Genomic DNA, 12,554 nt, shown 5'->3' on the forward strand with positions numbered 1-12,554 from the left:
CAGGTCAGGAAGATTTACCATTGCTATGAAAATCTTACCTAACATACAGTGATTGTTTTAGAGGAGAAATACAGTTAATAAGTGAAAGTGAAACTTTTTTTCCTTTTACCGAGGCTTCCCGGCCTGACAGGGAATATTCATGAGCATGTGAATCCATGCCAGACCCCATGCTGAAGAATGTCATTTACATTTTACTAGGTATCAACCAGGCTATCTTACAAAACAATTCAACATAGAATTTGAAAACGTGTGTAATATACACAATTACACCAATGCTAATTAGCTAAGAAAATGATCATTTTTAATGCATACATGTGTGAATCGTTAGTAAAAACAAATATTACCTTTAATACTGTATCAAGAGGATCTCCAGAATCCGGCCTTATTATGAGAGGTGCATCTGCACTTCTAGATACAATTAAATGCCTCAAGTCCTCACCCCAAATTTTCTCACACGCGTTATAAATGTCGTAGCTATCACTGACAACAGATACAGGCACTGTTGAAAATTGTGTCACAATGTGTTCAAAAGCATCCTTCTCATGGTCTTTTCCCCAGGCTGTAATAGTGCTGGAATAGCAAATGTATAAAATATCTATAAATACACAAAAATTCACAACAATCTGTAAAACAAAATAGACAGCATGGCATATGAATGGATCCAAGTTATACAAAGCTATGTTTTGGGTGATTTTTCACAGTTGTGGTGAGGGCTGCGAAACCAACTATCCTAAGGGAAAGACAGGGATCCAACCAAAACGATTGTCCAAACTCAATTTATGGGTAGCTACTGCAGAGCAATCAGGCTTCACTCAAGGGAGGAACAGATTTTGGCAGCAGGTAGTGTTAGTTTCAATATAATGCACAAATGAGAACATTACAAAGATGTACTGAAAACTATATGCTCTTGATTATAGGTTTACACATCATACACAAAGATCAAATAAGTATTTCAGTTATAATAGACCAATACAGCAATAGTGCGTGTACCCAGGCTGTTGCACGCGTTGATGGCCCCCATAATGTTTTTTTTCCACCATTGGTGTTGTCACAGATTTGGAATACTGCGTTCAATTGTTGAGGAAACACTTCCAAGAAAGCGAGAGAGCGCAGACACGACTGCCCAAATAATACGGCTTTCTGTGGCTTGTATCTCTAATGCTTTGCCTAAGCCATCTAGCATTTGGTTACAGTATTACAAGTTTTTTACTTCTAAAGTAAAAAAAAAAAAGAAGGGCATTCACAGGAGCGTTACAGCCACACTATAACTACCCTACATGTACAAGTACTGATGCTTCTTAACGTCTTTAGATTGTTTTATTTATTTTTCTGTCATGAGCAAAGGAATTGTCAGTGTACTTCAGCTGCTTTGTGGTGAGGAAAGATGGGCGCAAGCAACTCTAATTGGACGCAAGTCACAGAAAGATTATTACAGCGAAGGTGACGCCCATCTTTAGAGGCTTTTGCATCTCTTTAGATTTGCATGTTATGCAAAGAGTAGTGAGCAGAACGTGAAGATAGTGGTGGGTGATGTTAGGGAGAATTCTCAGAAATGTGCCAATTCCCCTCTACCTTAGAGACCCCTCCCCGCCCCCAGCTCTTTTGCTGGACTTTAGCACTTTACATTTTTAACCTGGAGAGAGTGAGACCTTTTTCCCACTCATGTATTTTTCTGTGATTTGAACTCTTAATTTTGGGTTTGGAGTCTGACGCACTCCATAGCCATCATCATTAGCGGAGTCGGTCGCAGAGTCTTTTGGTCTGACTCGGTTCTACATGCTACGTGAGTGAAACACTGCTGCCAAGCATCGGCATCATTCCTTGGTTGTGGATCGATGGGAGGAGTAACTCCCAACTTGTCCGCTCTTGCTTCCTGAAGTCCCTGCGAGCAGTCCCCTCTCATTTTCTGATGTGCTGTGAGAGGGAGGAGGAGGAAACTTTCAAAAGAGCAGACCTGCCGCGGAGCAGCCATGGAGTCGGCCCCAGAGTCTTTTGGTCTTTGGTTCTGCCGGCGTCTGTGCAACATAACACATTCAAAATCAAACTAATCAGTATCAGTGACCTGGTAATCCCTGCTAACCCGGAAACACCCAGATCTCACACACCAGCACTCCCTTGAGGGTGTGATCTTTTGTGGGGTGCAGTGAAGAACGCCGGGTGTGTAGATAATGGTGGCATCCACCGGGCCAAGGACACGCCACCAAATTAAGAAGAGCATGGCAGGCGAAGTCCTATTAGATACATCAATTCCCAAGCACAGTACCGGCCCGATGAATTACTGTGACCAGAAAGAACCTACAATCAAAAAGCAAATGGATAAACTCACGCAAAAACATACAATGTCGCAGCTGTCCTGTGACTTATCAAAATCTATGGATAGTTTGTCCTAGGAACCAGCTAAGCTTTTGAGGGTGGAGGAGAATCAGGACGCATGGAACGTCGAAATTTGAATAGCCAAATCAACAGAAGGCCTATATTCACAATGGAGACAATCGGTACGCATACAGAGAGGGCAAAAGACCAACTCAGTGCATCAACTTGCCCGACCCTAAAAGCAAGTGTGGACCTAGATCTCCCTGTGAAACAGCCAATACAGATCAAAGTCACCTTAACTGAGAGAATAACCAAGCCAAAGGCATCCAACAAAGAACTTGCAAACATGGCAGATCTACATGAAATCTGAAATCAAGAGCAAAAACAAGGCGGAGGATTACCGAAGATAGAGGTGTACAAGGAAAAACGTAGGACAAGGGGTGCAGAGACAAACTGGAATGATAATGCCAATCCTCCACTGACCACATTAAGGATCAGGGCTGGACAACAAAGATGGCAACAAAGATTTAACACTCATAACTCCGATACCAAGACCCCGACTACGGCTTCACAACTGGACACACGACATGTGGTATGACTCAGGTGATATAACGAAAATGTAATCACTCATGTCTAATCACGAGAAACGAAGTGCAGTATTTGGCCAAACATTACCAAATGCGATAACTATGGAACCTATGGAATTTACATCTACCCCATTACAGAGGGGTGTCCGGAATACAGAACAAAAACAAAGAACAGCACAAAAAAGAAACCAACCTGAGACAGAAAAATACCACACTTGACCCACCTACCTAACAATTTACAAATAAGAAGGATCATGATGGACACAACTATAATAAGAATGTAAAGAGGGAATCGAGAAGATCTTGACCAGCCAAGAACACAATTTAATGAACATTAATATAACGCAGAGTCGCACTCACGGTGCCAAGATAATCCAAACGAACATCACCAACCAATTCCAACTACAATGTTAGATCTCCAAAACGCATTAATGAAGGCTTCTTCTATCGCCCTGGCACCCTTTTTAAAACTGTCGGAATCCCATACTGATGCAATGAGGGATCAAGCTACTCTACTAGCTCTTATTCAGACCAAATAAATTCATATGGAAACATTCATAAACCAAATACAAGCGAGATTAGACACTGAAGCAGAGACATCAGCTCAATGGCAAGCACACCTCTGATATTGCAAGATATGACCGCAATGAAAAGGCAGATATGACAACTGCTTTGCTAAACACAATCAAATGACTTGGAATGGAAAATCCGCAAAGACGTTAGAATATACAACTGATGGAACCAAGTCAAATCAACCTAGCAGGAAAAATCCCCCCCTCCCCCGAATAAGAGTGATGGAGGAAACATGGAACAGACGAACAGTCTAAGAATACCGCAAGTCCAAGTAACCAAAGGGGACAGTACCAATACAAAGGCAAAAACAGTTCAAAAATCTCAGTGCAAAGTCTGAGTATACCAACCTAAAACAAGGGAGAAACTCTGCTAACGAAAAAGAAAAATGAGGCGAACTTGAAACCAAATCAAGCTCCAATGAAAAATTCCATTCAACAGCGTAAAAAAGTATACAACGGAGCAAACAGTAAATGGAGGCATTAAGAATCAAGACAAGAAATTACATTAAAGGAAGATAAACAACTGACGTTTTCGATATGTGAAGGCCCTCAAAACGGCGAAGGAGACAAACAAACCTTCTAGACAAAAAGCTATGATGAAGGGCTCCCATGCATTTCTAAGAGACTTCGCCGTGCCGACCGTACCCAAAGATCAGGCATGCAAAACAATAAAAATATGTCTCCAGAACAGAAACTGCATGGGATGGAAATCAATCCAAAGGAACCAATCACGATCCTAACCGAGGAAGAATTGGAGCAGAGAAATGCTCTGGTTAATTTAAGATGACGAGCAGGAAGAGCAGATTACATTAGAAGATGCATGCATTGTGATAGATTAGTATATCTATTTCAATGGCTCACAAAAGGAAACTGACAAAAGCCTTCTAAGGCCGATACAATCCTATCTTGTGATGATATTTCAGAGACAGAATTAGAAATATCTATTGTGGCTCCAAGAATACCCAAGGAGGTTTTGAATCAATACGACATCCTTGCAGCTTCATAAGTACAGTCATTTCAGACCATAGCGCAAAAACGGCTTTCAATATCAAGGTCTCAGATGCAGTCCCTGATTATAACAAATAGAAGGCGAGATGAAATGAAACAAATACTCCCAGTGGTTGATGATCCGCAAAGTGCATATTCTGATAAGATTAATATTAAGAGCCTCTGGAAGAGAAGATGGTCTAATGTTCTGCGTCTCCTACAGGCGATTACAAACCTACAAGCGATAAAGTTCAAAGCGTTCAAGACTATCAAATTCTTGCATGAACATCAAAATGATTGGGTCGCAGTGCATTTAAATTCATGAAGAACCGGGATTGCTATAATAGAGGTCATAAATGCCTTTTCACCCTTAGGCTTTGAGTCATATTACAACGATTCGACAAATAATGGCAACAGAATAGACTTAAAAGGGGCACAAGGTACCAAGTTGAGAAATCACAGGAGGAGGATTGATCAAGACCCTACAAAAATATCAGAAAACCCAGATATTGACGGTATAATAATGAAAATTTTATTTGACACCGTGGATAACACACATCAATAAAGTCAGCGGATCTGAGAGAAAACACAAATCCTCCTAAAGTAACAACCATGGAGTAACGAGAAGGCATAACTCAGTGATATAATAGAGATTCCCTGGAAAATATGCTCATAGAAGTCGCAGGGTTAAGTCCACCTGTTTGAGGGTGAAAACCGGGATCTTAAAACTGCTTATATAATATGCCTCCAAGAAACTTGGATCAGTAAACCGCCAATATGCGAACGGATATACCACCTTTATGAATCCAGCAAATACAATACCAAAAGGCCATTCCAGGCTGACGCTAATTTACAGGTGGTCGAGACAAGTAACCCGAATCCTTTGATCCAAATCATCATAATGAAAGGTGCATCTCACATGGAATCTAATCAGAAGATGCAAAACAAAAATCATCAAGAGAAGGCACTCCGTTTAGAAAACCTATATTGAAACCCAATACCCATCAATTACAATAATTTCATTGACATGCTTTTTTCAAAACATAGATGAACTACAGAACCGTTATCCAAAATGTGAAATAATTATTTGCTGAGACTTTAACATCCATCCCTTCACAAAAACGGCCACTGTGATCCCACAAAACAAACTATCAAGGAAAGCTCAAACGTGGATGAAAGAATGCTCTCAAAGAGCTATTGGGCTTGTGAATGGCCATCTAAGGGGGGATATGCCGTCGGCTCCCACCTGGCAAACGGAAAACACGGTGGCCCATCTAGATTACTTCTTTGCAACCCATTCACTTTTCGGTCAGCGTTTGATAAGATCATTTCAAATACAACTAGCGACCATAATATCTTAACGCGGACATGGAAAAATAAACAAAATCGATCATACACACAGACTTCCCAGACTGGAACTAAACCATGGACTAAATAGAATCCGTATGACGGAGGAACAAATGCAGGAACTAACAGAGACCTTCCATTCTACACAGTTTAAAGACAATGAAGGGATTGAATATGAATGGCTCTTAAGCCCATTCACATGCTCCAGTGCTAAATCAAGGTTATACCAACCATCACATACACATGCTTATGACAAAAACTGCGAAAAAGAAGAAGCTTGTAAGCGTACAAATACACTTGGTCTGGAATCTACAGCCCGAAGATGAAGTGCGTTGTGAAATAATACAAACATTACAGAAATTGGCAAAGTAATACCCCGGCCTTGCGATTACAAAATGACGTGGAACATATGCTGGCTGCCTTACATAGACGCAATACCAGAGAATTATGGAACCGGATAAATGGCAACCAACAGAATAAAGATCTACTCATATTGGATGTGTCAGAGGCGGACTGGATTGTCCATTTCACCAGACTACCAAAATACCAGAAGAAATAGCAATGTACACTGAAGAACAAAGAAAGCTTTGGCAGAAACATACAGGATGGAAATGCCCGACTCGAACCAATAAAAGCTTTGTATTCTGCAACCACCATACAAAGGCTGTCGCAAATGGGCACAGTGTCCAAAGAAAATGTCAATATGGAATGGGCTGAAGCAGGGATGCGCCCTGGCAACCACCCTCTTCAGTCTCTATACCTCTGATCTAGCAATCTTCCAAAACACGATAATTGCCAATCCGCCTATTCTAAACGGAACCCCAGTAATTTGGACCATGTATGGAGATGATCTTGTCTTGTTTGATAAGAACACAAGTAGGATTGCAAAAAGAAGAGAAAATGCCTTATCAGATTATGCAGAACAAAACAACCTAAGCATCAATATAACAAAATCACAAATGATGCCATTGTTGGGACACCCAGGAAATAAAAATTAAAAAAAACATTTTATCTAAGAAAGACCAAAACAGAAAACGCCAAAACCATCAAATTTGGGCGTATGGGTGGACCAGACTATTGAAGAAAAATAATGGGTAGTCCAATTGACTGCTAAAACTGACTCACTGGCCCGACAAGGGACAGCACGGCACAGAAAACATGGGAGGTTTTCATTCAAGCCACTTATCACGTTCTATGGACAGAAGGTCACAGAGATCCTCACTTATGAAAGTGAAGCACTATTAAATCTACCATGGCAGACCTGGGATCTGTTGGAGGGGAGATTCTGGAGAAAATTGCTATCCCTACCCAAATATTTCCCTGTATGCCGAATAAGTTTCAGTCCATCGTAGTATGGAAAACACTAGCCATCTACAGGAAAACAAAATGAGGATATCCCGTTGATTACCCGGCTACGATCTCGGAACAAATCAATGAAGGATTAATCCTTAATACATGGAAGGAAGCCTGCATACAAAGAATGAGAAATCTAGCTATTACAGAGGAACCCCTGATATGGAGATCTACTGAAGCAAAAAGACACTTAAAGCGCAATGATTGGATTGATACAATAGGAAAAAAGCAAAATACCAACTATCGATAAACTGTCTCTATGATTGCAGGCTTTAAATCAACTACCAGCATATTTGAACCGCTTCCCATGCCAAAAGAATCAGGATTTTTTTTTGTTCCCCGTCTACGTCTCAATACACTACCTACAAGAGAAGTATTAACGGCAACGAGACAAATCACGAAGGAACTGAATACCTGCCGTTTCTGTAAGAAGGAAACTCAACTTGAAACAATATATCACATCATTACGGAATGTCCCGTCTTGGACTCAGAAAAAACAACCTTTGCAGTTATCCTCCTAGCAGAAATTAAAAACCAAGACTATGAGAGGTGGGCCACTCTGCTTATGGGCAGCCACAAGAGGCTTATACTCAGAGGTGCTCAATTTTTGAAAGAAATATTGGCAAAGATGACACAAGTAATCTGCTAAATGAAAAATGAATTACACTGCCGTTTATCCTTTGGTCGCATAACAAGTACATATGTCGATTAGCGGACTTGTAAGACCCAAACAAATCATGTGCCATTTTATGCAACATTTAAAAAAAAAACAAAAAAATATAGGCATCTTTTTTTAATTGTGGCACCCAGCACCTTCAGTGCAGTGGCACAGGGAAGTCTTTCGGATTTCGCCATGGTTTAATACCTTCTCTTGGATAACTACTGTTTCCAAGAATAGTGAAGTGAAATTGAGTTTACTTACATTTGTAACTTTCGAGACCCAGCACACACTATCTTACTGGGCCTAGTGACATTCAGATCGTGCAATTGCAGGGGAGAAGTGCCAGGGGAGGATGGACAAGTGCAGGACAAGGAATCAGGAAACAACAAGTAATGAAGCCAACAGGTGGCAAGTGTTAGGAGTGCAGACAAGTTTCTAATAAGTGCTAGAGAGGGGACTGTAGGTTTACAGATACAGACCACAAGTGCGGGGGGTGCCAAGAGGCAGTGCGTGTATGCAGCTAGACAGGCAGGGACCTGGCCCGAATTCAGAGGGATGCCAGGTGACAAGTGCATGTATCAGACAGGAGATCAGCAGGGGAGAGCAAGAGAGAAGGCAGAAGCAAAGAGGAAGGTCTTTAAGGTGCTTCCGGAACCGGAGATGGTTCTGCTCAAGTTTGAGAGGCAGGGAGGCTGTTCCAGAGGGAGGCACCAGCAGAAGAAAGCTGCCCCAACTTGTAGATTGGCGAAGCCAATGGAGAGATTTCAGTGCTGGAGAGATACGATCCATGGGCTTCAGGGCAATGACAAGTCTTGCAGTCCTGTTCTCGATGAGTTGTAGAGAACGGAGAGTAGAGGCAGGTAGATTTAGAAAGAGGCTGTTGCAGTAGTCCAGCCTAGAGAACTAGAGCTCTAGGGGAAAGTGAGAAAAGAAGAATACCTCTGAGGAGGTGCAGCTGGTAGTTTGACTTCTTAGAGATGTGAGGAGAGAAGGAGAGTGTGGAGTCGAAGATGACCCTGAGGTTCTCAGCCTCACAGGTAGTAGCAGGAAGAGGGCCCAGAGTGGGCAGCCAGAAAGTGACAGGAAAGGAAGGTGCTGGTGAGCCGATGAGGATCTCTGTCTTACTGGCATTAAGGCAGAGATCATTGGTGGCACACCACTCCTGGATTGCGGACAGACAATCAGGGATGAGAGAGGGAGAAGAGGCGGCTGAGGGGGAGCCTGAAAGCGAGCTGAGTGTCATCCGCATAGCACTGAAAGTTGGAGCAGAGAGCAGCTGTGCAGTGGCGAGAGGTGCCAGGTATTGGTTGAACAGCCAAGGAGACAGATTAGACCCCTGGGGAACACCACAGGTAGAGAGATATAGAGGAGGGGGAAGGAACCAAGTTGGACCTGGGAGGGTCGGTCAGAGAAAGGAGGTCAGCCAGGCCAGGGCCTGGCCAGCGATACCCAGGTTATCACCCAGGTTATCACGGAGCTGGTTGAGCAGGATGGCATGGTTGACAGTGTCAAAAACAGTAGAGAGATCGAGGAGGATGAGGACAGAAGGATGGTTAGTGTCAAGGTTAGAGGCGGATGTTCAGGCGAGCGGTTTCCGTGCTTCTGGCTGCTCTGAAGCCAGACTGATGGTCATGGAAACCATCAACAGATTCAGTGTGAAGGTTAAGCTGGGAGATGGCCAGCTTTTCCAAGAGTTTGCCCAGAAAAGGAGTAATGAGATCGGCGATAGTTAGCCGGACAGGAGGGGTCAGTTGAGCTTTAAGAAGAGGGTGCACAAGAGAGTCCTTCAGGGGGGAAGGGAAGGTTCCAGTGGCGAAAGAATGGTTGCAGAAGTCTGCAAGGCTGGAGCGAGGGTGTCAATATGGTCCTTGATGGTTTTGGATGAACAGGGAAGAACCTGTTTTGATGAGACTCTCATAGATCGGACTAGTCTAGAAACCTTGTCAAGGGTGAACAAAGGTAGAGGGAGGATGGAAGAGAGGCAGCCACAGGGAGGAACAAGTAGAGGAAGGAGGAGAGCAAGAGAGGGTGGACAGGATGTCCTGGGCTTTGGAGATGAAATGTGAAGCCAAGCCTGTGCAGAGGGCCTGGGAGGGCACAGGAGAGGTAGAGACTGCAGCAGGATTGGCCAGCTCCTTGCAGATTTTAAAGAGTTCCAGAGTTGTGCGATGCCACAAAGACGCAGGCTTGGATGTGAGTTCTCGTCTTAGTGTGGACAGAGTCGGTTCCGACTTTGGAGCCGGTGGCAGGCAACTTTGTCAGAGGGTGCACATGATGTCCATTTCCTATCAGCCACCCTAAACTTGCGTTTAAGGGCGACGAGGTCTGAGTCGTACCAAGTGTTGTACTTGGCTTTTGGCTTCAAGCGGATCCTCATGACCGGGGCAAGTACATCAAGCGTTGTTAGGCAATGTTTGTATGCAGTACCCCCTGGGACCACTACACACAACTAGGACTAGAGGTGTAAGCAAAACCAACCTTTGGTATAAGTCTGTACCAAACAGTTTTTGGTAGCGAACTGAGCAGCCAGGCTCATCTCAAGAAGGAATGTGAGCTTGTAAGGGTGTTACACAAAGGTCTAAAATGATAAGTATTCAGATAGACACTTATACTCAAGATTTCTTGGTAAAACTCATTAATTTATTACACAGTCATTTATAAAGCATTCACTAAATGAGGCAATCAATATCACACAAAAATGATACTACAGTACTGATTACTAAGCAGTTGAGCTCCCTTGAAGTAGGAGCAAAATAGCATGGAAGTAGGAGCAAAAAGGCATAAGTTAACCAAACAAATATTACAGTTACTCTAAAATAGTGCAACTAGTTTGAGCTCACCAGAGGAGTTGATTCAATGCAATAGGTAGGCCAAAGTCAATGGGCTAGTGTCTTGTATAAGTAAAAACGGTTCTGGTATTTAAAACTGTAAGGTCTTTGCCACGGTTCTTAGAAGTAGTTCACAGAAGAAAGGTTTGTATGTCGGGTCACAAGCTGACTAGGCATGCAAGTTGCTAAAGTTGTACGCACTTTTGCAGTGAGAGGTAAGTTCTCTCGGTCGGGTTTTCACAGTACCTTATATTGAAGAAAAAGATGCAGCTGAAGACTTCTGTTCCTGGCAGTTCCTGCAGATCTCGCTGTTCCTGAGCCTCAGTTGTGGGGACAAGAGGGAGGACGTCGGGGGACTCCAGCACTGCACGGCGACTGGTCACAAAGCTGGCAAATGGCCAAATCTTCAATTCCGGTTGCTGTTCTTCAAGCACACGAGCCGATGTCCTTCCCCCTGGTTAATCCTAACCAGCTCTGAGAATGGTATCCAGGTGGCTTACGAGTTGATTGGTCGTACCAACTCAAAGGAAGAAGTCGTCCTTAAAGGGCTTCTCTGTCGAGGTCAACTTGGCGATTCGGCCTGTAGCAGGTTCGTTCGTTCCAGTGGTCGAGACTGCTTTTCAGTCCAAGAGACTCGCCTTTTAAACTGTTTTCTCCCTTTCATTCCAGCCTAGCTGCCACTCACCTAGCATGGTGGCTGTCCTTGCTGGACAGTCAGCCAGCCAATCACGCCAGAGTGCATTTGGGTCTCCTAGGAGACGAAGCACAGGGAGTTTCGGCACCTCCCTCACTTCCTGCCCACCCCAGACACTCGGGCGCCAGAGGCAGGCTTCAGTCCTGAAGCCCGCCAAAGGCGTAGGAACAAAGGGACCAAACCTAGTTTGGCGCGCAGAGACACATTCTAGAAGGACCTTTCCAAAAAGAAATGGCAAAAAAAGAAGACCGGGACCTGTTTAAACAAAGGTGGCTAGGACGGCATCTTGAAAAACATGGCTCCCGTGATTTTTAGCTACCGGTGTTCGCGGTCGGGAAAACTCATGGTAGTTTGTTGTAAAACCACTGCCACCAGCCATTTCGATAGGAAAGGGTAGCATATGACTTCTAAATGAGTATAGACATAGGGGATACAAGGTAACCTCTCCAGCACTCTACTGTAAAATAGGGTGTGCTGGGTCTTGGAATTAAAAAAGAAAAAATACATTAAAAAAATAAAAATCACACAAAGTAATTTCCTGCCCTGGATGTCAGGGGAAGGAACAAGAAAGGACAAGTAACACTAAAATGGCGAAAAAACAAGACCGGGGCCATTTTAGTAAAATGAGCACCCATGGGTGCATTTTCCCAGGGCTATGCAAACAGCCTGCGGTAAAGTTGCACCAAATGAATAAAAAGGTTTACTGCCACCAGCCATGAAAGATAAGTTTGTCTTTGTAACATAAATGTTACATTAAAAATGAGAAAGGTGATGCCGAGTATCACCCCAGTACTCCACATAAGGTGAGGGCGGGTTGAAAGGGGGGGGGGGTGCGGGTCTCACTTAATAAAATGTAAAAGCGATCCAAAGATCCTTCCTACCTTTGGGAAGACATGCATTACAATCATCAGAAATCCTATTACGGTAAGTATCTGCTTAGATTCACATGCTCTGCATATGGTCCGACATCCAGTGGTAACCGCGGAGTATTGCATCTTGTCTTTTGGGAACCGAAAGGGGACGTCGGCATAGGCGTGTATGTAACACTATCCCTATTGTGACGTGTAGTGTACCCACGCGCTGAGGTCCCTCCGATTGGATTTTTTCTGTCATGAGTGAATACATGGAGAGAAGTAGTAAGATGTCTATGTTCCTTCCACCCCAAGCGGGGAGGTAGTGAGGGCGCATGTGAATCTAAGCAGATACAATCAT

At 43.5% G+C, this 12,554-nt stretch overlaps 1 protein-coding gene across 1 annotated transcript in view; it reads right to left on the reverse strand.

Annotated features, from left to right (window-relative positions):
• Window positions 1-12,554, reverse strand: part of NAMPT (nicotinamide phosphoribosyltransferase) — a 559,899-nt gene that overhangs the window by 306,986 nt on the left and 240,359 nt on the right. The window contains exon 7 of the mRNA XM_069629129.1: window positions 345-570. Coding sequence (XP_069485230.1) covers window positions 345-570 — 226 coding nt within the window. The remainder of the gene's footprint in view (window positions 1-344; window positions 571-12,554) is intronic.

This window comes from Ambystoma mexicanum, chromosome 12 (assembly GCF_040938575.1).
Source record: "Ambystoma mexicanum isolate Mex_15411 chromosome 12, UKY_AmexF1_1, whole genome shotgun sequence".
Taxonomy (NCBI): Eukaryota; Metazoa; Chordata; class Amphibia; order Caudata; family Ambystomatidae; genus Ambystoma; species Ambystoma mexicanum.